This window comes from Dromiciops gliroides, chromosome 5, assembly GCF_019393635.1.
Source record: "Dromiciops gliroides isolate mDroGli1 chromosome 5, mDroGli1.pri, whole genome shotgun sequence".
Lineage (NCBI taxonomy): Eukaryota > Metazoa > Chordata > Mammalia > Microbiotheria > Microbiotheriidae > Dromiciops > Dromiciops gliroides.
In genome coordinates this window covers 192143263-192169584 of record NC_057865.1, presented here as the reverse complement: position 1 = coordinate 192169584, position 26322 = coordinate 192143263, and the positions used below count along the sequence as shown (strand labels likewise).

The 26322-nt window shown below is 39.0% G+C and overlaps 1 protein-coding gene across 1 annotated transcript in view; it reads right to left on the bottom strand.

Annotated features, from left to right (window-relative positions):
• The window catches only part of PLBD1 (phospholipase B domain containing 1), a 79024-nt gene that overhangs the window by 50562 nt on the left and 2140 nt on the right, over nucleotides 1-26322 (bottom strand). The window contains exons 2-3 of the mRNA XM_043967608.1: nucleotides 23275-23475; nucleotides 12993-13212 (exon numbers count right to left, since the gene is read on the bottom strand). Of these exons, the coding sequence (XP_043823543.1) occupies nucleotides 12993-13212; nucleotides 23275-23475 (421 nt within the window). The remainder of the gene's footprint in view (nucleotides 1-12992; nucleotides 13213-23274; nucleotides 23476-26322) is intronic.

Genomic DNA, 26322 nt, shown 5'->3' with positions numbered 1-26322 from the left:
AAAGATACTTTACAACATTCATTTTTGTAAGATTTTGAGTTCCAAATTTTTCTCCCTCTCTCCCTTCCCTTCCCCCCTTCCCAAGACAGCAAGCAATCTGATATAGATTATACAGTACAATCATGTTAAACATTATTTCCACATTTCACTTCTAATTTTTTAAGGTATGGTCTTTAATATTCAAATTCTGTATCCATTTTGAATTTATTATAGAATATGGTGTAAGGTCTGATAAATCTAAGCCTAATTTCTGACAGAGTGCTTTTCAGCTTTCCCCCCTAGTTCTTATGAAATAGGGTTTTATTTCCTAAGTAATTTATATTTTCAGGTTCTTGCTTTCAATTTTTTCTGATTCTTGATTTTTCTAGGATATTCTATTTTTCTATGTTTTAATCAACATAAAATATTTTTTACTATTACTACTTTATAATACTTTTAGGTCTGGAACTGCTATTCCCCCTTCATTTCTACCCCTTCCTTATTATTTCCCTTTATATTCTTAGCTGTGTAGTTCCTCTAAATAAGTGTTATTGTTATTTTGCCTACATCTGAAAAACATCCCTTTGGTAGTTTGAATGATATAGCTCTAAATTTGTAAATTATCTTAGGTAACATCATCTTCTTTATATTATAATGACATAACTCATCGATGAGCACTAAATATTTCCCTAGATCTTTAAAAGCCATTCTTTATTTCTCTAAAGAGTATTTTGCAGTTATAGCTATAAAAGTTTTAAGTGTGCCTTGGTAGATTGATTCCTAGATACTTTATGCTTGTACTTATTTTGAACGAGACTACCTTTTAAAATATTTCCTGCTGGATTTTGTTATAGCTATATAGAAATGTTATTGGTTTTTTTGAGCTTATTTTAATGTTTTTACTGTCCACAATTCATCTACATTATCATGTCAGTTGAGCTGCTATTTCTCTCTCACAGACTCCACAAAGTCATTTTCTGTTCCCTGATTGATTTCATTTTAAAGGTCAGTCTCTTCCCATACATTCTCAATACCCTTGAGGACGAACAAACTTCATGTCCTTCCTCTTCACTACCTTTATTATTCTTTTTATTAAAAACAAAAGGATATTAATTTTGCCCTATTTGAAAAAAACTAGGGAAGACAGAGGGAAAGAAGACAGTAGTTTCCAAATGTGACATTAAGAAAAAATACCAGAAGGGGGCAGCTAGTTGGTGCAGTGGATAAAGCAGGAGGACCAGAGTTCAAATCCAGCCTCAGACACTTGATACTTACTAGCTGTGTGACCCTGGAAAAGTCACTTAACCCTCACTGCCCCACCAAAAAAAAAAAAAAGATTAGCAGAAGCTTCCATTTAGAATGCTGATCCTGACCCTCTTGGGGATTATATGGGAATATAATGAATACTGTCAAGTCTAAAGATTCATCTACTTTTGGCTTTGATGTGGTTGTCGGTTTCAAATGGCTAATGGAGGAACCACAAAATCGATTGATCAACTTTTGTCTTGGCTTTTTCTCTTTCCTTTCCTTCATGCTCAAAGAAGTAGCCTTCTCCTCTGCTCCCTCAGTCAACCTCAGATACCCTTCTCAAGTATATTAGTTGGATGGAACTGTTATCTCATCCATGCAAGTATTCCCTCTAAAAGGTCAGATCTCAACTCATCCATCACCTTTCATCCTGTGGAACTTTCATCCACATCCTGAGAATCTTCTACATCTCTTTGTTACTGTTAGGTTCTCCATCATTCCGACTTACCACCTTACCATTCCACCAAAACTGCTTTCTCCAAAGTTACTAATAATCTCTTAGTTGCCAAATCCAGTGGCTTTTCTCAATCTTCTTCTCTAACATTGCTGATCATTCTCTTCTCCTTGATACACTCCTCTCTCTCTCTCTCTCTCTCTCTCTCTCTCTCTCTCTCTCTCTCTCTCTCTTTTGCAGGGCAATGGGGGTTAAGTGACTTGCCCAGGGTCACACAGCTAGTAAGTGTCAAGTGTCTGAGTTGGGATTTGAACTCAGGTCCTCCTGAATCCAGGACCGGTGCTTTATCCACTGCGCCACCTAGCCACCTCCAATACACTCCTCTCTAAGATTTGGGGATACTACTCTCTCCTGGTTCTCCTACCTTTCTGACCACTCCTCCTCAGTCTCCTTTATTGGATTCTCCTCCAGATCATGCCCTCTAACCACAGGTGCCCCACAGGGTCCTGTCCTAGGCCATCTTCTCTTCACCTTCTATACTACTTCACTTGGTGATCTCACCAGCTCCCATAGATATAATTACCATTTCTATGCTGTTGATTCTCAAATCTACCTTTCCTGCCCCAGTCTCTCTCCTGACTTTTAATCTTACATCTCCAATTGCCTTTTAGATTTCTCAAACTGGCTGTTCAGTAGACATTTGAAACTCAGTATGTCCTAAACAGAACTCAATTATCTTTCCCCTTAAATTTTCCCCCGCCTCCTATCCTCCCTGTTACTATAAAGGGCAAAATCATCCTCCCAGTCCCTCGGGCTCTCAGCACAGGAGTCATCACTTGCCATATTCAATCACTTGCCAAGGCCTGTTGGTTTTGCCTTTGTAACATCTCTTGAATGTCCTCCCTTCTCCTCTGACACTGCCAATACTCTGATGCAAGCTCTCATCGCTTCACAACTGGACTATTGCCATGACCTGCTGATGGGTCTGCTTGCCCCAAGTCTCTCCCCACTGTAATCCATGCTCCATTCAGTCACTATAATGATTTTCCTAAAGTGCAGGTCTGACCATGTCACCATTCTACTCAATAAACTCCAGTGGCTTCTACTGACTCCAGGAGCAAATATAAGGTCCTCTATGGCACTGAAAGACATTTATGAACTAGCCCCCTCCTATCTTTCCAGTCTTCTTACACCTTACTCCTCATCTCATACTCTGATCACGTTACAGTGGTCTCCTAGTTGTTCCACAAACAAGACACCAGCTCTCAGGTCCAGGCATTTTCTCTGGCTGTCCCTCATGCCTGGAATATCCTCCCTCTTCCACTCTGAATACTGACCTTTCTGGCTTCCTTCAAGTTCCAACTTGTACAGACTGGTTCCTAAATCCCTCTTACTTCCAGTGCCTTCCCTCTATTATCTCCTTTTTATCCTTTATATGGCTTGCTTTGTATATATATTAGTTTGTATACTGTCTTCCTCATTACAATGTAAGCTCCCTGAGGGCAGGGACTGTCTTTTGCCTCTTTTTGTATCCCTCATGCTTAGCACAGAGTAGTGCTTAATAAACATTTATTTGGTGATTGATTAATTATTCTACTTTTCTTCTTTGTAGATGCTATATTGTTAATATATTGTTACAAATGGTGGACATTCGTTTCTCCACTACCTTTTGGGTGACCTGCAATTTTAACTTTTCAGAAGCTGTAATATTCCATGACTCATAGCCAGCTGGTTCTACACCATCACTGGAAAAATGCTAATTTTAAAATGGTAGGTTTGTTTCTGGGAGAAGCTCTCTCATCTCTACTTCTCACTCTCCAGACTTTTCCACTTCCTCCCTAGTAGCCTTGCCCTTTCTCTTTTCCCTCCTTTCATGTGTTGTATGTCTTCCTCATTAGAATACAACCACCTTGAAGACAGAAATTGTATTTTTTTGCTTTTCTTTGTATGTGCTGCAATTAACAAAGTGCCTGGTACATAAAAAGTGCTTTTTTTTTTAATTTTTTTAAGGTAATTAAAAGCACTTTGAAACAAAGGTAATACCAGAGAAAGTAATAATAACTATGGATCCCAAATCTTTCTTTTTGATATAAAACCTTTGTAAGAATCACACATCTAGAGAATATTTTGACAACTTTTCATAAGGGATGTTCTCAACAATAAACTCATCTTCACAGTCACAAAATTGACCTAAAGCTGGTGGGGAAGACTCCTACTTTTTTTATTGTCAAACTACCAGTCATGAACAAACATTTCAAGACCAAGAACTGGAAAGAGAATTGTATAAGAAACTATGAACTTACTCCTTAACCCTTTGCAAACTTGTTTCCAAATTCATCACTCAACTGAAATAGCTCTCTCTGAAGTTACCAATAGTGTCTTAATTGCTAACATATACAATCATTTGCTAAATCTTGCAGTTACTACTTCCATAACATCTCCTACATTTGACCTTTTCTCTCTATTCCTATAATCACTATGTAAATTTAGGCCTACTCCCAACTACCAATGCCTTCTTTCGCTATCTTATATTTATTTTTTATTTAAGAAAAATTTTATTTGGTGGGGCAATGAGGGTTAAGTGACTTGCTCAGGGTCACATAGCTAGTAAGTGTTAAGTGTCTAAGGCCAGATTTGAACTCAGGTCCTTCTGAATCCAGAGCTGGTGCTTTATCGACTATGACACCTAGTTGGCCCCTATCTTATATTCATTCATTCATTCATTCATTCATTCATTCATTCATTCATTCATTTATCTATTTATTTATTGGTGAGGCAATTGGGGTTAAGTGACTTGCCCAGGGTCACATAGCTAGTAAGTGTCAAGTGCCTGAGGCCAGATTTGAACTCAGGAACTCCTGAATCCAGCCGCCCCTTATATTTATTTTTTATTTATACTATATAGTCTTCTATCTTCTTGAGAGAATGTAAGCTCCTTGAGAGTAAGATTTTTAGTATTTGTATTCCCTAGCACCTAGCAGAATACCTGACACAGAGCGTGCATTTTATAAATTCTTGCTGATTGTTTGATAAAGACTAAGAACATTAGGGCCCTTTAGCACTGCAGGAGTAAGTTACCATGGTCACATATATTCCTGAAAAAGTGTAAGCTTCTCTACAAGTATATTCATAGGTGTGATTACTCTTCCCTCATACTGTTGGTAAAGTGTACTACAAATGCGCCTACTCTTCCCATAATCTATTGATGGAAGATTGTACCACAGGTTCTAGGAGCAAAAAGTAGGAATGATATATTCCTATTACTATTCATATTATGCCAATCTTAGTAAATGATTTTGCTTTGAACTATGTCAAATGTTTGAATACTGAAGGTATACCCATCTATGGGAGCTCATAAACTAGAGCTCCAGGAATAAAGACAAGGAGTAAAGAAAGACACTTTGCATCTCTTCCTGCTGGATAATATGATTTTTGTTGTTTTTGTTAATTACATAATTGTCAATTATGCTAACAGTTTTCCTAATATTGAACCAGCCCTGCATTCCTGGCATAAATCCCATTTTATTATAGCATGTGATCTCTATTTGTAATCTCCTTGCTTTATTTTAAAATTTTGCATCAATATTCATTAGAGAAATTGGTCTATAGTTGTCCAACTCTGTTTTTGCTCTTCCTAGTTTAGGTATCAGCACCATATTTGTATTGGAAAAGGAATTTGGAAGAACTCCTTCTTTGTCTATTTTTCCAAATAGTTTATGTAGTATTGGAATTAATTGTTCTTTAAATGTTTTGTAGAATTCACTTGGGAATCCTTCTGGTCACATGGATTTTTTCTTAGGTAGCTCATTGATGGTTTTTTTAGCTTCTTTTTCTAAAACAGGGTTATGTGGTTTATTGCCACTTCTGTTAATCTGATGAATCTGTATTTTTGTAAATATTCATCCATTTCATTTAAATTATTAGATTTATTGGAATATAATTGAGCAAAATAGCTCCCAGTAATTGCTTTGATTTCCTTTTCATTTGTGGTGAATTCACCCTTTTCATTTTTGATAATGGTAATTTGACTTTCTTTCCTTTTTTAAATTGACTTAAACAATGCTTTATCTATTCTGTTGTTAGTGTTTTTATAAAACTGGCTCCTTGGGTGTTTTTTTCCCCATTAGTTCAATGGTTTTCTTAATTTTAATTCATCTCTCACTTGATTTTAAGGATTTCCAAATTGGTGTTTAATTGGGGATTTTTCATTTGTTCTGTATTTTTTTAGTTATTTGCCCAATTAATTGATCTGCTTTTCCTCTTTTTTATTGATGTAAGCATTTTGAGATATAAACTTGCTCCTAAAACTGCTTTTACTGCATCCCATAAATTTTGGTATGTTGTCTGATTGTTGTCATTCTCTCTTATGAAATAATTTTTTCTGTGATTTGTTCATTGACCCAATCATTCTTTAGGATTAGTTTCCAATTAATTTTAATCTCTGTTTCCACTGTCTTTTATTGAATGTAATATTTATTATATTATGATCTAGAAAAGATACCTTTAATATTTCTGCTTTTCTGCATTTGGTTGTGAAGCTTTTAATACACTAATAAATCAATTTTTATGTGGGTGCCATGTACAACTAAGAAAAATGTATGCCCCTTTCTATTACCATTTAATTTTCTCCAGAGGTCCTTTATATCTAACTTTTCTAAAATTCCATTCTGTTCCTTAACTTTTTTCTTGTTTATTTTTTGGTTTGATTTTTCTAGTTTTGAGAAGGGAAAGTTGCAGTCCCCCAATAGTATAGTTTTACTGTCTACTTCCTCTTGTAACTGATTTAACTTCCCCCTTAAGAATTTGGATGCTATATCATTGTATGGTACATATGTATTTAGTATTGATATTACTTCATTGTCTATGATACATTTCAACATAATGTAGTTTCCCTGCTTATCTCTAAGATCTAGTTTTCTTTTGCTTTGTCTGAGATCATAATCACTCTCCTTGCTTGTTTTCATTTTAGCTGAAGCATAATAGATTCTTCTCCAGTCCTTTATTTTTACTCTGTGTATCTCTCTGCTTCAAGTATGTTTCTTGTAAATAGCATATTGTTGTGTTCTGGTTTTTAACCCATTTTGCTATCTGCTTCCATTTTATGGGTGAGTGTATCTCACTCACTTTTACAATTACGATTACTGTGTATTTCTCTCCATCCTATTTCCCCCCACTTATCCTTCTTTCTTCTCTCTCCCTTTCTACCCTGTTCTTCCTCAAAAGATTTTTTTGTTTCTGACCACTGCCTCACTTAATATGCTCTTCCTTCTATTGTTTCCTCCTCTTTTTATGCCCCCCCCACTTCCGTGTAGAGTAAGATAGATTTCTATATCCAACTAAGTGTGTTTTATTTCCTCCTTGAGCTACTTCCGATGAGAGTAAGGTTAAAATGCCCCCCTTCCCCAATGTTTCCCATCTTCTCCTCCACTGTAAGGCTCTTCCTTTTGTAGCTCTTTTAGGTGAGATAATCTTCTCCATTCTGCCTTTCCCTTTCCTCTTTTCCTAGTGCATCCCTTTTTCTCAACCCTTAATTTTATTATTATTATTATTATTATTATTTTGGATATCATCCAAACATAAACTTTGCCCTCTGTCTATGTATACTCCTTCTACCTGCCCTAATAATGATAAAATTCCTAAGCATTACAAATATCACCTTCACATATAGGAATACAATCAATTTAACCTTTTTGAATCCCTTAAGATTTCTTTCATGTTTACCATTTTATGCTTCTCTTGAGTCTTGAAAGTAAAATTTTCTATTCAGCTCTAGTCCTTTAATCAAGAATACTTGAAAGTTCTCTATTTCATTAAATATCCATTTTTTTGCCCTAAAGGATTATACTGTTTTGCTGGGTAGGTTATTCTTGGTTTTAATCCTAGTTCCTTTGTCTTCCAGAATATTTTATTCCAAGACCTCTGATGCTTTACTGTAAAAATTGTTAAATCTTTTGTTACCCTGACTATGGCTCCATGATATCTGAATTCTTTCTTCTTGCAATATTTTCTTTTTTGACTTAGTGGCTGTGGAATTTGGCTATAATATTCTTTGGTGTTCTCATTCTGGAATCTCTTTCAGGAAGTTATTAGTGGATTCTTTCAATTTCTATTTTACCCTCTGGTTCTAAAATATCAGGGCAGTTTTCCTTGAGAATTTCTTAAAATATGATATCTAGTCTCTTTTTTTATCATGGCTTTCAGGTTGTCTTATTAGTTGTTGTTTTGGGTAGTCATTCAGTCATACTCAGTCATATTCAACCCTTTGTGACCATAAGGACTATACTGTGCATGGGGTTTTCATGGCAAAGGTACTTAAGTGGTTTTCCATTTCCTTCTCCAGTTGATTAAATCAAATAGAGGTTAAATGACTTGCCCAGGGGTCACACAGCTAGTACCTGTCTGAGGTTGTATTTGAACTCAGATCTTCTTTTTCTATTTTGTTTTTTGTTTTTGTAACTCAGATCTCCTTGACTACAGGCCAAGCATTCTATCTACTGAGCCACCTAGCTGACTCCTTAAGATAGTCCAATAATTCTTAAATTATCATTCCTTGATCTATTTTCCAGGTCAGTTGTTTTACCAATTAAATGTTTTATATTTTCTTCTAATTTTTTTTATTCTTTTGAGTTTGTTTTTATCATTTCTTGATGTCTCATGGAATCATTAGCTTCTACTTGCCCAATTCTAATTTTTAAGAAATTATTTTCTTCATTGAGCTTTTGTACCTCTTTCCCCAGTCACTCATTTCCACTTTTTAAGGAGTTCTTTTCTTCAGTGGATTTTTATGTCTCTTTTACCATTTGACCAATTCTGTTTTTTAAGGTGTTATTTTCTTTAGTATTTACTGCCTCTTTTACCAAGCTGTTGACTCTCTTTTTATAATTTTCTTTTCCCAATTTTTCTTTACCTCTCTTATTTAATTTTTAAAATCTTTTTTTGAGTTCTTCCAAATATTCTTTTTGGGGCTTGTGTACAATTCATATTTTTCTTTGAGGCTTTGCATGTAGCTATTTTGACTTCGTTGTTTTCTAAGTTTGTATCTTGATATTTCTTGTCACCATAGTAACTTTCTATGGTCAGGTTCTTTTTTGTCATTTGCTCATAATTTCAGCCCTTTTCTTGACTTTTAACTTTATATTTATGCTCTTTTGTTTAACTTTATGCTCCAACTACTGACCTCTCTGGCTTCCTTCAAGTCCCAGTTAAAAATCACACCTTCTAAAGGAAACCTTTATAATTACCTCTTAATTCTAGTGCCTTCCTACTGTTAATCACTTAATATTTATCTTTCATATCACTTGTTTGTACACATTTATTCATTGTTTCCCCCATTAGCTTGTAAGCTCCTCCATGGTAGGGACTCTTTCTGGTTTTCCTTTTTATCTTCAATGAATAGCACATTGCCTAGCACATAGTAGGTATTTAATAAATGCTTATTAACTAACTGACAGGGCCATTTGATGAAGTAATGAGCTTTTCATTAGAGGTGTTTAAGTAAAGGCTAGGTAACAATCTACTGACATATCACTCTATTTAGGAATTTATACCATCCACAACCAATAGGCATTTATGCAGTCCATAGAGGGCTGGACCTGGAGTCAGGAAGACCTGAATTCAATTCTAGCCTCATACATTTACTAGCTGTTCCATTTATTTAACTGAGCAATTATTTAGCTGAGCAATTAATTTAACCTCTGTTTGCCTCGGTTTTCTCAGCTATAAAATGGGGATGACAGCACCTACCTTGAAGGGTTGTTGTGAGGATCAAATGAGATAACATTTTTAAAGTGCTTAGCACAGTACCTGGCATATAAGTGGCACTATATAAATGCTTATTCCCTTTCTCTGGCCCTGCCCCTTCCAGATTCCTTTACTTATAGCATCTGGGAAAACAAAGGCAAAAATGAAATAGTCTCTATTCTTAAGAAGCTTACATTCTATTCAAGGAAACCCTAATGTCCCTTAGAATGATCTTTAATGTCCTTCTCAACTCTAAGATGTCTTGAGACTCTCAGTTCCCCTACATCCATCCATGTAGCCAAGACTACTGAACACTATAACTATCTTTCAAACTAAAGAAACCCAAGAGAACTCTGCATACTTTAATAGCTCCCTTGAAATGTGGGGTAGTCACTGCTGAAGAACAGGTCTCAAGCATGCAAGGTCCTCCTTGATCTGGTCTTTAACTATGAATCTGACACCTTTACCTTCTACTATTCTCCAACCTAACCTTCTAATCCAGTCAGACTGGTGTCCTCTCTCCCTGCCAAGGAATATGTCTGACTCATTCCAGCCTCCGTATGCCTTTTCTCAAGGTACCATCCTTTCAGATCAGCCAAATCCTACTTAGCCTTCAAGGCATAAGTGGAGTTAAATTGACTTCAAAAGTCTCCAGCCCACAGTGAATTTTCTCTCCTTTGATCTCCTGTGTCCATTATTAGCCAAACCACCCATTTGGCATATGTAGCTTTGTATCCTTATATTACTTTTCGTGTTTATATCTTTTCTCTTAAACTAGACAGGACCTTTTATATACTTTTCTCTGTATCCCCTATAAGTCCCAATGCAATGTAACATGCTAAATGAACAATCAATAAATATCAATAAGCATTTTAGTGAGTGCCTGCTCTGGGCTATGCACTATTGAATGAATGAAGGACTAGGCTGACTAGTAATAGCCCCAACTAACTATCTTCAAAGATGAAGTGGTGCTGAAATCAATTTACATTGCACATGTCTGCACTTGTAGGCATTCCAGACACCTCTACCACATGGGAGGCTTGGGAACAACATAGCAAACAGAAAAAAACAGCAGAGTTCATTCAAAACTATTTTCCACAACTAAATGCACTAGTTTGTTACATGTAAAAACACTTTTCTTAAATCTTAGACTACTGGTTTGCCTGGCAATATAGGTTTTCACCCAACTTTCCTATGGGGGCAACTGGGTGATGCAGTGGGTAGAGTGCTGGACCTGGAGTCAGGAAGGCTCATCTTTGTGTTTTCAAATTCAGCCTCAGACACTTACTAGCTATTATGTGACCGTGGGAAAGTCATTTAACCCTGTTTGACTCAGTTTCCTCATCTATAAAATGAGTTGGAGAAGGAAATGGTAAACCACTCTAGTATCTTTGCCAAGAAAACCCTAAGTGGAGTCACAAAGAGTCAGACGTGATTATAGCAACTATACAACAACAATTTGTAAAACTAAAAATAGTAAGGAAGTTTTTTTCCTGGCCTAAAAATAACCTTTTCTTTACTTCCTGGTTTGAAAGTTGGATAGGTCAGGACATAAGGATGTAATGTCCCTGCTGGATAGGTTGCTCATCTGGCCTCCCTATACCTGCCTGCCAAGGTCAAAGGTCTCACAGCTCCTTGAAGAATAGCCCAGCTTGCTCTTTGAAGGCCTCCAGAAGCATGGCTCTTCCTAGTTATTCCACCAAGTGTGACTGTCAACTTCTTTTTTTTTTTTTTGCAGGGCAATGAGGGTTAAGTGACTTGCCCAGGGTCACACAGCTAGTAAGTGTCAAGTGTCTGAGGCTGGATTTGAACTCAGGTCTTCCCGAATCCAAGAAGGCTGGTGCTTTATCCACTGCACCACCTAGCTGCCCCCAACTGTCAACTTCTTAACATCTCCTAGAGAACCAAAAAATTATAAACACTTATTACTACTTCCTTTTTAAATTCTGAATGGGACAATGCCAGTGTTTGAATGCTTTTCCTTTCATGAATGGGTCCTCTAGTGGCATCTGGGTTCTGTTACTGAAAATCAAGGCTGTCCTCCTTATATCATCTTTGAAAACATCCTAAGTTTTTCTTAATCATATATTATAGATCTTTCTACCTGTGACTTCATCAGAACTATGATTGAAATTAAGTTGTACTAACTCTTGGGAACAATAAGTTCTTTCAGGCATAATGAGTATGATGCAGGTCAGCCTGGGAAGGGTTCTTAGATTATGATGCATGATAATTGAACATGTCACATAATAAAATATCTAGTGCCTGGGATTAGGTTAATATCAGATTTATTACTTATTCTAAGTCAGCAACAATATGAAAAGAAGTAGCTACCATGATTTCAGAAATATAGGTTATGGACAACAATGCTGTAAAAAGAAAGAAGACCAAGTGATCTAAGATACTTTAAACCAAGGGAAGGAGGAGAATGTTATTTTAATAAAATTTAGAACAAAACATCAGTAAAACTTGCTTACAATGATTTAACATCTATTAGTATTATGTTAATTCAAGGTCAGAAAAGTAGAAGACTCTTAGATTTTATTTCTAATGAACTCTGGCCTGCCATATGGTTCTTAATAAGTAAATGTCTCTTACTTCATTTCCCCATGTACAAAATGATAGGAAAATATAATTTGTACATTTCTTCAAACAGCTTCCTACAAGTAAAGGGGTCAGATAGATAAAGAGAGCCACAAATTTGGGCACTGATCACATTTGGCCTCATCCTAAGGGAACTTTTATTCATTAAAATATTATTTAGAACTGTAATTCCCAAACTCTTTGGATAAAATTCCCCAAAGAGTCACAGAGTTATTGTAAGGGGTCCGTGTATCCACATGTACACACCAAGTGCTGCCATTCTGAATTTTTTTATTTTAGCTCTGGCAAATAATATGACGTAACAAAATGGATTTTGTGTAGATCGTTTTTAAATATTGCCATTTCTCTCTTTTTCTGGCCTGAAAGAATTATATATGACTTTTTTTCTTTTGTTGAGATGCCCCTCCTAGAAGTTATTCATCCTTGAAATGTATGAGATGTATAATTTGATTTTCCACACATCCATTACTAAAAGCATAGTCATTTTTTGTCATTGTATATTTCTCAACTAACACCAACAGTATAACTATTGTCATGTGAGAACCTGAAAGATCTTCTGAAGATAAAAAGAGACCTTTGGACACAAAAAGATTGGGAACTACTGGCTTAGATTTTTATAACAATGTGATTACAGAAGGGGAGTGGAAGGAGAGGGCTAGAGCTCGTTTCTAGGTGTAAATACTAGCTGTTTATATATTTCATATATAAACATATTAAAAACTCTAGACACATTTACATTTTTAACGTCCAATGTAAGAAGAGAAAAGGCACAATTAGAAGTCAAAATTAAAATCTATGATAATGGGCAAAAGGGTATGTAAGGGTAGTATTAATATCATGGTTTCTGGTTACATTAGTCAAATGAAATGTCAGTCAATCAATCAATAAGAATTTGTTAACCTCTCACCATGGAGCAGTCTCTATTCTGGATGCTGGGGGATACAAATGCAAAAAAAAAAATACTTACTGTGCAGTGAGGTAGCCCTCTAAATAGCCAGCTACAAACATGACAAGCTCATTGGTCAAGGAATTAGCACCATAACCAGCTCTTATCTCCAAGGTCCCCCAGCCTGTAGTTTGTATAGTGTCATTGTAAAAACCGTATGCATCTCCAGTTGGGTCTAATTCATTTTTGACATCTACTGACAAAGTGGAGGAGTTCCAATATACAGTTGCATAGTGGATTTCTGAAGGAGGAAGAAAAAAATATATACATTCATTTTTTACTCTTTTCTCATCTAGTTTTCATTCATGATTTTTTTGTGTGGGGGACAATGAGGGTTAAGTGACTTGCCCAGGGTCACACAGCTAGTAGGTATCAAGTGTCTGAGGTCAGATTTGAACTCAGGCCCTTCTGAATCCAGGGCTGGTGCTTTTTATCCACTGCACCACCTAGCTGCCCTTTAACTCTTTTCTATGTTATTCTTTCTTCTAACCATAGAGTATTATGTACTTTAAGGTACTGAAAATGCCAGGTTAACCCTGGAAGACTCATTGTAGCCCAATATAGTTAAGCCACACTCACATTTAATGACATCCAGACTGTGCGTAATGGGAAGTATGCTCATCTGTCTCTTGTTCAAGGGAGGCCAGAGTCCAGATCAAGTGTGATCAAGGAACAATTAAGGAGGGTTGGAAGAGATCAGAGAGTGTTACTCAAATTCCATGAGAAGGGACAGTTGGAACTCTTGATTTTGATCTTGATATCAAACTCTGTTATGACCCACTCGTGCCATCATGATTACTTCACAGGACATCAAATTTCCACCTTGGCAACTGTCTTTCCCAGCCTTCCACCGCCATTCACTGTCCTGATCCTACCTCCAAATTTCTTGGTTCTTTTAGTACACACTGGGGACTTCCTGTCAAGATGGCTGTAGAAACAGGCAGTAGACTACCTAGCTCCCCTGTTCATACCAGAATGAACAATGATCCATAAATCCAACGAAAAACCACAATAACTTCTTCCACCCAGAATGACACAAAATCCATCAGAAGACTATGGCCAATAGAAATGAGACTCCTCCAGCAAGGCCAGCACAGGTAATAGGTAGCTTTCTAGTATGACCAGAGTTTCAACATGTATAACCTGCTGGGCTCTGTAACTAGAGGCAGAAAGAGCAAAGAGCTCACCTAAGAAAGCTGAAGGGTGATCATAGAGCCCCTGGGTAGGGACTTTTGAAGCCAGAGGGGAGTAGCAGCAAGCAGTAACCAAGTGAGGTCCCTCCATGTTCAGACCAGGAAACCCCAGGCTCCTGGGCTCATTAACATTTTGTCCTAAGATTCTAGAGAGGGCCCTGAAAATATAGCTCCCTGGTCAGAGATCCAGGGGAGCTTAACCTATACAGGTGGTGTTCAGCACAAGAACCCAAGGGATCCAAGGTGACACTGTCCAACCAAAAGGGCAGCAGGGAACAGACCTTGATCATGAAGCAAAATCCCAATTCAGGAACCAAAGCTAGAAATGTGTGAATCAAAGACAACACCAAGCAATATCAAAAGTTATTTTAATTGAAGAGATTGACAAAAAAGGGTGGGTAAGTAACTGTAACAACTGCAAATAGAGACTCAAAGGAAAAAAATTTCAAAAGAACTATATGTATACCTAGAAGAAATCAAGCAAGAGATAAAAGGGGGGAGTATAATAAAAGCCCCATAAGACAGAATTGGAAGGAGAATAAATAGCTTCGAAGAAAAAGTGGTAAACCTTACCCAAGAAATTGATTCTCTGAAGACCAAAACAACTTTCAACTGAGACCAAATGGAAATGAAAACTACATAAGAGGGCAAGATATAATAGAACAAGATCAAAAGAAGTGAAGCAAGAGGGGTGATGAGATAGTGTGATGTGTGGTAACTGAGAAGGTCCAAAGGATAGAAGGTAGGTTAGAGAAGTCCAAAATCCATGTCTTCCACCCTTCCTGACCCCTTTGACAATCTAGGGAAGCCAATGGACCCCCTCTCAAAATAATGTATTCAAATACATAAATACAATTCAGAGATTATAAAGGATGACCATGACATCTCTTCCCTCTATTTAACATTTTGTCCTTTAGGAGATTCATAGGAATTGAGTGAACCACACCAACTCCATGTTGTGACTCAATTCTGGAGCTGGCTCAGTTCCCTTTCTATTCAATTATGGGTCTAGTCCAATTTCTGTCTTGTAAGAAAACTTTATTCAATTGTGAGAATTGGGAGAAAGCCTTATTGCATTGTTTGAACCTAGTTCTGTGTGGCTGAGAAACTGGACCACCTCTCCCTGCTGCTTAGAGACCCTTTTTCTTTTTTTTCAGGGCAATGAGGGTTAAGTGACTTGCCCAGGGTCACACAGTGTCTGAGATCAGATTTGAACTCAGGTCCACTTTAATCCAGGGCCTGTGCTTTATACACTGTGCCATCTTGCTTCCCCCACTTAGAAGCCCTTAATTAAAGACTCAAGTTATGCTGACCAGAAAACTAGTCAGATCTGAAGATGGATACACAGTTTTCTCACAATTACACATCTTGAGCAACCCATATGTCTTAAATGAAAACTGGCCCTGTACTTGTCAGTTACTGTTTCCATGTTCCTTTGATTGTCACTTGAAGGGAGTGGGACACCTTTTTTTTTTTTTTCTATTTTCAGGGAATTGCACCTGTTCACTCTTCCTCATCCACCTTGGAAAGTCCCTAATCTTTCCTCCAAGTAGAAATCACATTACCTAATATTGTATCCTGGTTAGTTGTTTTTAAAAATTAATTGGTCTTATTTGATTGTTTTTAATGCATAAAAGTCTGTCTCTCAGGGGCAGCTAGGTGGCACAGTGGATAAAGCACCGGCCCTGGATTCAAGACTCCCTGAGTTCAAATCCGGCCTCAGACAGTTGACACTTAACTAGCTGTGTGACCCTGGGCAAGTCACTTAACCCTCATTGCCCTGTGGGGGGCAGGGGGAGTCTGTCTCTCCCTGAATTCAGGGTCCAGTGTCAAAGCTGAGGAAGGCCTGGTCCTGATTTGTTAGGCAAGTGGCATGCACTGCTCAATAAATTTATATGCCTGGGAGCTCAAACCTTTATTTCCTCAATAATTTCATCTTCCACTCACCCCAACGTAAAGGAAGAAGTTTAGCTTAATTGTCAACATATATCAGATATTGTCACTGTTGTAGATGAACATTTCAATATTTAATAGTAGTTGAAAAAGAACTTGATTTAAATATGCACTGTTAATATATGTATATAAAGAAACAACTCTAAGATAAGATCTGAACAATTTTGAGAAAAGATTATTTGTGGTATAAATGTGAGCACTTGGATCTCTTTGCCAACAATGTGGACTGATGCCTTGCTTGTGTAGGAACAGTATAAAGTCATATAAAAAGGGAGGAAAAGATCATTCACTAAAAACAAGAGAAATATGGATATAAAGAAACAGTTTCAAGGGCACCAAAGGGTTGGAGGACCCAGTATTTTGTTTGCTTTTGCAGGGCAATGAAGGTTAAGTGACTTGCCCAGAGTCACACAGCTAGTAAGTATCAAGTGTCTAAGGCCAGATTTGAACTCAGGTCCTCCTTAATCCAGAGCTGGTGCTTTATCTACTTACTGTGCCACCTCACTGCCTGCAGGACCCATTTTTTAAAAAATTATTTTTAAAATTGTATTTTCTCAATTACATGTAAACAAAAATTTTTAATATTCATTTTTTTAAGTTTTGAGTTCCAAAATTTCTCACTCACTCTTCCCTTTCTTGAGAAGGCAAGCAATTTTATATTGCTTATACATGTGCAGTTATGTAAAACATTTCCATATTAGCCATGTTGCAAAAAAAAAAACCGACAAAAAACCCAAGAATAAGAAAGAAAGTAAAAAGTATGCTTCAATCTGCAGTTAGACTCTACCAATTTTTTCTCTGACAGTGGTTAACATTTGTCATCATAAGTCCTTTGGAATTGGATGACCCATTTTTAAGCCTTCTTAGCAGGAATTCAGTAAATTCTTGTTGAGTTGAACTGAACTTTTATCATGCCTGGCACATCTTACCACACCTGTGTTGAACTTTTTCTTGGTCTGAATGATATTATTTGTAGCCTAATTGTTTGGGATTTGTTTTAATTATATTTAATTCCAGAAACAATTTATCAAGTATCTACTATGTGCAAAGTACTATGCTAGACACCAACAATACAAAAACAAAAAGTAAGCAATCCTTGCCCTCAAGAAGCTTACATTTTCCTGTGTTCAAAACATTTTTCCTCCTTGTTCTTCTATGACTCGACATCTCTCTCTTTCACCTGCGAAGACCTTTAGTCAATTAATATCTGTATGGTGCTTTATGAGATTAATACTTCCTTAAATAACCTTAACTAAACTCCCTCCTCCAAGTTCTAGAATGTTCTCCTCCCCTCTTGATGTAGGGTCTGGCATATACATAGTAAGCCTTCTGCCTTATACAGTCCCATGCTTTCTTCAAAGTATGGATACCATGAAGGAGCATTGGATTTGGTAGGGTTCTTTGCTTTTTTGCAGGACAGTGAGGGTTAAGTGACTTGCCCAGGGTCACACAGCTAGTTAAGTGTCAAGTGTCTGAGGTCGGATTTGAACTCAGGTTCTCCTGAATCCAGGGCTAGTGCTTTATTCACTGTGCCACCTAGCTGCCCCCTCCTCCAGAGTATTAGATTTGGATCCAGAAGATTTAAGATAGAATCTTACCTCTCCCACTTTTTGCCTATGTGACCTGTGTGTCACTTAATTTCTCCAAGCCTCAGTTTGCTAATATACAAAATGAAGACTTTGAACTACATGGTCTCCAAAGACTCTTCCAGCTCTAAATATAGTATCCTGTGATCTCCTACAAGAAGCCTTTCTTGGTCTCCCCAGGTCCAAAGGCACTTCTACCTCCACCCTTTCCAAATAATTTTGTATTTGCTCTGTCTGGATGTATTTTTCTCTGTAAATTCTGTTTTTCCACAGTAGAATATTAACTCCTTGAATGGAGGGACAGTTTCATTTAGGTCTTTTTATCTCCAACACCTAAAATAATCCCCAGCACATAGTAGGTACTCAATAAATGCTTGCTGGATGCCAGATTGAGAATTTTGGATTATTCTTCATCTTTAATAGCTTCATTGAATCATTTAAAGATGAATTCGATTACATTTGGGAACAGATGCATACCTGAACTAGAACATGTTGATCCTTGGTTTTAAATAACCATACATCTGGTGTATTACTGAATTTGCAAGAGAACTCTCATCCCCCTAGCAAGGCTGAGTTACATATCTCATTTTTAAAACTTTTTTGGGGGGAGGGAGGCAGGGTAATGAGGGTTAAGTAACTTGCCCAGGGTCACACAGCTAGTAAGTGTCAAAGTGTCTGAGGCCTATTTTGAACTCAGGTCCTCCTGAATCCAGGGCTGGTGTTTTATCCACTGCACCACCTAGCTGCCTCCAAGTTACACATCTTAAGACAGGAATGTGTCTCTTTGTGGTTTGCTTAAGCCAAACTTGCTACTGCATGGGGCTTTCACCATTTTCCTGGGGATAATTACTCTGCAATCCTATGGTTTGTATAGATTTTAATCCTTTAGGCTAAAATGCCTTTCTAATTATTATTACTAATTGTTCCATATTTTAATAGGCTAAGTAAATTCTTGTTTTGTAGTATAACATAAAAGCTACTTAAGATGATTAAGGCAGCTTTTGTAGGAGCATATTTAAAAATAAAATTTCTAAAAGACTTCAAAATATAAATAGTTATTTCCATGAGAGGCCTGAATGTACTTGATTAAAAGGAGACCAAATGAAATGCCAAAAAGAAAGAAAGAAACCCCACACAAAAACAACCAACACCAAAATCCACCCCTACTCCCAAACCAAAACATGGAAGGAAAGGAATCATTTGAGATTTCATAACTGACATTAATATGACTTTAATGAGATAAAAACAGAACTGAAATAGGGAAACTATTCCTAAAGCAGAACCCCAGCAGAATGTACTTCTCTTTAGCATCTCAGAGGAAGTTCATATGTTTTATAAACAAGAAATTACAAAAGTAAATCACTGTGAAAGAATTTTTAAATCATTCCTGCATCAGCTCAAGTCCTAAAGAAGGATATTTTTGTCTTTGATTCTGATTTAAGTTGTCCAAGAAAAGATGGGGACAGAGGAGCACTTCTCTGGACACAAATAATTATTGAGTCTATTTAGCCTATGCCACACAAGAAAAAATAAATGGCTGAAGAATGCCTCTTCTCTAGACTATGATATCTATTTGATTAGAAGAACCTTGTCTGTCAATGTATCTAACTTAGACTATATAACTTGGACGGGTGTTGAAAAGGGGATGATAAACAGGGCCCAGAATGAACAAGAAAAGGACAAAAGGCTGGATTTACCTTTGGGATGTTGTACCCAACCTTCTCCCTGAAGCAAAGGTCTACTAAAAATACTGTTTTTCTTTTTATTTAAGATGCCAATTTATAGGATGAAAAGGGGAGGGCAGCTAGGTGGTACAGTGGATAAAGCACCAGGCCTGGATTCTGGAGGACCTGAGTTCAAATCCAGCCTCAGACACTTGACATTTACTAGCTGTGTGACCCTGGGCAAGTCACTTAATCCTCATTGCCTCATTGCCCCGCAAAAAATACAATAAAAGAAAATAAAAATAAAAGAAACAGGGAAAAAAAACCAGTTCAGTAAAACCAGCTGACATATTGACAGTATCTGAGAGTATAATAGAATATTTTACACCTGTAGTCCCCAACCAGGAAGGAAGACAAGTACTTTTCTCCAGATTCAAATTTGGTGACATTTTTTGTTTTGTTTTGTTTTTTTTTTGTCGAGGCAATGAGGGTTAAATGACTTGCCCAGGGTCATGCCGCTAGTAAGTGTCAAGTGTCTGAGGCCAGATTTGAACTCAGGTCCTCCTGAATCCAGGGCCGGTGTTTTATCCACTGTGCCACCTAGCTGCCCCAAAATTTGGTGATTATAATCAACATTCAGTTTCATTATATTTCCCTTGTTTGCTATCTCCTTTTTATGTGGTCTATTCTCCCATCTCTTTCAGTTAGAAACCTGTAACTGCAAGTTTCACCACTGTGACCCCAGGCTCTGATTGGTGAGTATTCACTTTATTTGTTGTTATTGTTGTTCAGTTACGTCTGACTCTTTGCAACTCCATTTGGGGTCTTCTTGGCAAAAATACTGGAGTAGTTTTCCATTTCCTTCTCTAGTGGATTAAGGCAAACAGAAGTTAAATGACTTGTCCAGGGTCACACACCTAGTGATTGTTTGAGGTTGGATTTGAACTTGGGTCTTTCTGATTCCAGGCCCAGCACCCACCTAGATGCCTCCATCTTATTACAAGAGATAAAATGAATTTGGGGTTTTCTTAGCAAAGATACTAGAATGCTTTGCCATTTTCTTTCCTAACTCATTTTATAGATGAGGAAGTGAAGCAAGCAGGGTTAAGTGACTTGCCCAGGGTCATACAGCCAATAAGTGTCTGAGACCAGATTTGAACCCTAGAAGATGAGTCTTTATTTACTGGGCCACCTAGTGCTCTGTCTATTGGGCAACCCAGTCATCTTACAAGATCATACACAGTGACTTTTATGTTGAGAGCAAAAGTTCCAGTGCTTGCTGCCAGGAAATATCCTAGCCAGGGTATATTCTGGCCATCTTTCAGTACCCGTATAAGAAAGGGTTCCCAGTGGCTTCCTAATCACAGAAGTCAGTGAGTCGAAACTTGAAAGCATCTAGGTCAGCTTAAGCCTCCTGAAGAATCTTGCGACAAGAGACTGCTTTTCAGTTTCAGAGTAAGAATGCTGTTTAAATATGTTGTTTAGCCATTTCAGGCTTTTTGTGAACCCATCTGGGTTTTTCTTGGCAAAGATACTGGAGTGGTTTTCCATTTCCTTCTCCACCTCTTTTTACAGATGATTTACAGGTCAGGTGATTTGCCCAGGGTGACACAGCTATTAAGTGTCTGAGGCTGGATTTGAACTCGAGTCTTCAGGACTTTAGGTCCTGTGCTCTATCCGCTTGGTCTTGGTACAAATATATGTAGTCCCTGGCCCATCTGCCTAGATAGCTTTTGTGTTGCCAATGCTGCCACTAGAGAAACAGTGTAGCCTGAGGCATAAGCCTTCAGAATCAGTTGGAATGTCCACACACCGGTCTCATTCTCCCTTTCAAAAAGGTCAGTTCCATTTCTCTCCACTTATCCTAACCCTACCTGGCACTAAAGAGCCAACTCAATCTCCCAACATTCCCACATGGATTTATTTTTCCAATTTGTTTACTCACTACTCATCCCAGGAAAAACAAGAAGTACGCCCATGCTCCCTCTAACTCTCCTCCTGCCTCCTCAAACTTCACACATGATGAAAACATGGTTCTGGATAATTCATAGGTGTAATTCAATTACCATCTCCCAAAAGAACAGCATCAAAGAAAGGAGAGGCAAAGGGAGTGAACAAGTAATCATCTGCCCTTTCCCCCTCATACTTCATCTAATCCTCCGCTGCTAGCAGCACAAAAGCCATTTTTGGGACGATCCCCACCCTCCCTGGCATACCTACTTTCAAAGTCATCTTGGCAATACCCAAAGGCAGGACTGAAAATCAAATCGTATATAAAGAGTAAAGAGTTGGGGGGTGGGGGTGGGGGAGGACAGCTAGGTGGCACACCGGCCCTGGATTCCGAGGACCTGAGTTCAAATGCGGCCTCAGACACTTAACACGTACTAGCTGTGTGACCTTGGGCAAGTCACTTAACCCTCATTGCCCCGCAAAAAACAAATAAACAAACAAAAAACAAAACCAAGAGTTCGGGAAGTCAGACTTCAAAGGTCTTGCTTTTCACATTACTGGCTGATTGACCTTGGACAGGACACAATTTCTCTGTGCCTCCCTAAGATTAAAAACTGCGTTGTGGTGGATGATATGCATTGGGGTGGGGTGTGGTGGAGTGGGGAGAGGAAGTCCCCCTAACGGGGAATTCCCTGCACCTGTGAAATCACAAGTCACACTTTCCCCATATCTGCCCACTCCCACTGAATCGACGGAGAAGTACGCTAAGATGATTTATCCGTCAATTTGTTGGTTTCTTAGTTGAAGTACAAAGGAGGGAGTGGGTGTACCAACTTCTTTACACTAAAGACCGAGGAGAGGGACTGGACCAGAGATTTCTTCGGTGGGAAGGAGGCTGGCTGAGATGAATTCGCCTTGAAGTTGATAAAAAGAGGAACTAACATCTCAGAGCTTGCGGGAGTCACTCTAAACACAAAAGTCGCCCCCCACCCCCACCCCCACCCCCACCCCAGTCAGTTCAAATGAAAACACCTTCTTAACAGCAACCCCACCCCATTCTTGCGCAAGGTTAGCACCAAAATTAGATTATGAAATAAATAAAAAAGAATCCGCCCCAAAGCCTTCCACCTTTCCGAAGTGTTTCATCCCTGTCAATTTTTTCCATTGGGAACAGAAACTACAAACTCCGCAAATACATTGGGAAAAGCGGGGGGGGGGGGGGGGGGGGGAAGGACGGGGGGGGTGGATTGAGGGGAGATACGTTTAAATTCCAACCTTTTTAGGAGATCCTGCCTGAATTCCGAGTCGTCATCGAAAGTTAATTCCAATTCTGCACACACTGGATTTCGCTCTTGCCTAACGTGGTCAAACTCTTCAGATGCCTTTAGACATCCCAACCCAAATTGCACCCGTTTGGTATGCAATGTTAAGGTCGGGAAAACTTGGCAACTTACTGAGTACAATGACTTCTGGCCAAACTTTTCAGGGCGCAAAAAACAAAACAAAACGAAAAATCCCAAATCCCCCAAAACAGAGCCTCGTATAGAAAAGGCTGGGTTAGAAGAATGGGACAGCTGAAGGTGCCGCTTGGGGAGAGCTCAGATTCTCCGCAGAAAGAAGCCCGTTTCTTGGCATTCGCCCAAAGCAACAAGCAGCTAGAAATAAACTTTGTACCACTGGCTGCAGCCTGGCAGCGAGGCACTGAGCTGGGCGTGCGCAACGTGGAGCACCGAGGGCCAAGGAGTTGGAGCTGCTGGCTGCCCGCCCCCTGCCCCAGAGCCTTCCATCACCTGGGAGAGAAAATCAGGCGCCGCTGCTGGGTCGTGGGTCACCCCCTGGGTCAGAAGCAGATAATCTAAGGCCCTCTTCCATCCAGACCTGGCCTCTTCCTCTCTCCCACCTTCCGCTAGCCTCCCCGCAGCCCCCTGAGGCTCCCCCTGCACACTGGCGCTCTCACCTGCTCGGATCACCGGAGCCCAGAAAGTTTGCAGCAGTAGCAGCGCCTGCAGCGGCCACAGCTGGAGCCACCCGAAGCAGCCGAAGCGGGCCATTGCTGCGTTGGGGCTGGCTCCTCTCTGCCTCCGCTTTGATGTCTCCGGAGCCTCCCTCTGTGGCAACAGTTTGAGGAGTTCCCGTTCAGCCCCTCCCTGGCTCTCCTCTATTAATTAACCCTGTCTCGCTAAGGGGAGGGGTCCTGACGTGGCCCCTAAAACCGGCCACTCCCTGGCTTGGCCATCGGCTTCGAAGCGTATATTGCTTTCTGACCTCCTTGACCTAACCCCGAAGTAAACAGGGAGCTGAGAAGGAAGTTCTACACTGCTCCACTGGTGTTTTGCTGATGCTGTGTTCCAAGGGATCGTGGGGCAGAGGGAGAGGAGAGAGAAAGGGAATTCCAGACATCAATGGACAAACATTTATTAGGCGCCTGCACTAATAAATACGAACAACAATCAATCAATGAATGGTATGATTTGCTGCCCCACAGGATTATTCCTAAATCGCTTAGAATAAGTATCTAACCTATTCCTATTTTTAAAACTTCAAGAAAAGAAGCATAGTAATAATAGCTAGCATTTCTATAGGGCTTACCATGTGCCAACTGTGCTAAGCACTTTATGATTTTTGTTTCACTTTATCTTCACAGTGACCCTGGGAGGTTGGTACTATTATTAATCTTCATTTTACAAATAAGGAAACTGAGGCAAACAGAGGTTTAAGTGATTTGCTCAGGGTCACACAGTTAATAAATATCTGAGGCCAAATCTGAACTCAGGTCTTCTTGACTCTAGCCCCAGCATTCTATGCACTGCTCTACCTTAGCTACATACATGAACCCCACCGGCCAAATGTATTCTATAATTTTTTTTTTGCAGGGCAATGGGGGTTAAGTGACTTGCCCAGGGTCACACAGCTAGTACGTGTCAAGTGTCTGAGGCTGAATTTGAACTCAGGTACTCCTGAATCCAGGGCCAGTGCTCTATCCACTGCGCCACCTAGCAGCCCCCATGTATTCTATAATTTAACACTTCACTGCTATGATATCTAACCCAAAGCTAGCTTCCCTAGTTATGCTTTTACAGAAGTGTATATATATATATATATATATATATATGTATGTATGTATGTGTGTGTATACATATATGTGTGTATACTAGCATTCATATAGTACTCTACATCTATTATATATTATTCAATCCTCACAACAACCCTGTGAAGTAGGTGCTATTATTATAGTAAATGAGAAAATGAGAAATTTTGCAAATGAGAAAACTGAGGCTGAGAGAAATTAAGTGATTTTCTCAAGATTACACAGAGATTATAATTGTCTGAGGCAAGATTTGAATTCGGATCTTTCTGACCCCAAGTCCAGCATCTCTATCCACTGAACTCTCTCTCTCCTCTCCTTTCCTTTCCTTTCCTCTCCTCTCCTCTCCTTTCCTCAGCTCCCCTCTCCTCTCTTTTCTTTTCTTTCTCTCTCTCTCTTTTCTCAGTAGGTATATGTATGTGTTTCCATATTCATGTGCATATACATACATATACATGTATATGTACATGTATGTATATATTTCCCCTTTTGTGGAACTAGGTTCAAATTTTCACTCTTAACAGATACTCTTTGTATGACCCTGGTCAAGTCCCTGACCTCTTTGTGTTCTAGTTCAACTCTGAGGCTATAAATTGAGGATAAAATGCAGACCTGCGTTGGCAGAGGGAGAGTCCTCCTCTGGAAAGTGTCTATATTCATGAAATCATGGATCTAGTCCCAATACCTCTCCCTTTTCTCACAATAACTGAAGTCCTCATTAGAGCCATTAGAGCTTTACAGCTAGCTGGAAGGATCATAGGGTTAAAAATCATGGTGGCAGGGGCAGCCAGGTGGCACAGTGGATAGAGCACTGGCCCTGAAGTCAGGAGGACCTGAGTTCAAATCTGGCCTCAGACACTTACTAGCTGTGTGACCCTGGGCAAGTCACTTAACCCCAATTGCCTCCCCCCCCCCAAAAAAAAAATCATGGTGGCAAAGAAGGTTAAATTCCAGAAGTTAAGGGGAGCTTGTGGGAGCCTCTTTTCTAGAAGAGGCTTTAAAGGTCATCTAGTAAACTCCCTCATTTTACAGGCACAGGTTTGCTCAATGACAGACAGTCAATAAACATTTACTAAGCATATATTAAGCACCAAGTATGCGACAGACATTGTACTAACGGCTGGTGATACACAGAAAAGCAAAAAATAGTTCCTTGCTCTCAAGGAACTTAGAGTCTAATGGGAAGTGACAAATAAGATTTCACCTTAGGTCTTCTAACCCCTGAACCATTCCTGGACATCTATATCAAGCTGTATTCCTAAATAGGGTCATGACTTAGGGACAGTGTTGCTTGCTCAGGGTCACACCACTAATAAATGCCAGGTGTCTACAGTTGGATTTGAACTCAGGTCCTCCTTTTGACTCTTTGCTGCCCCTCCCCACCTTCTTTCTTAGGTCTCTTGCAGCTAGGAGCCCATCAGTGTTCTGTTTTGCATTCTCTAGGGTTGGGAGAAAAGTGATCTGATCTACTCATTCACTGAGATTCTAGATATGTAATCTTTTTAAAAAGACATCTGAGGGGCAGCTAGGTGGCGCAGTGGATAGAGCACCAGCCCTGGAGTCAGGAGGACCTGAGTTCAAATCTGGCCTCAGACACTTAACACTTACTAGCTGTGTGACTCTGGGCAAGTCACAACCCCAATTGCCTCACTAAAAAAAAAAAAAAAAAAAAAACCAAAACAACAACAAAAAAAGACATCTGAGAGACATTAAGGTAATGTTTAAAAGAAAGTAATAGCTTCTCAATATAGCTCTTAAGAAAAACTTCAGACCAAATGTGTACCTCTGGGGGGCGTGGGGTTGGAGGGGTAAAAGAAAAAAAGGAGCTGAGAACATCAGAGCATTCCTGACTCTCACACCCCCAAGAACCTAAGGGGATTCCCTTGATCACCCTATTTTAGCCCTGCTCTCATCTGCCTG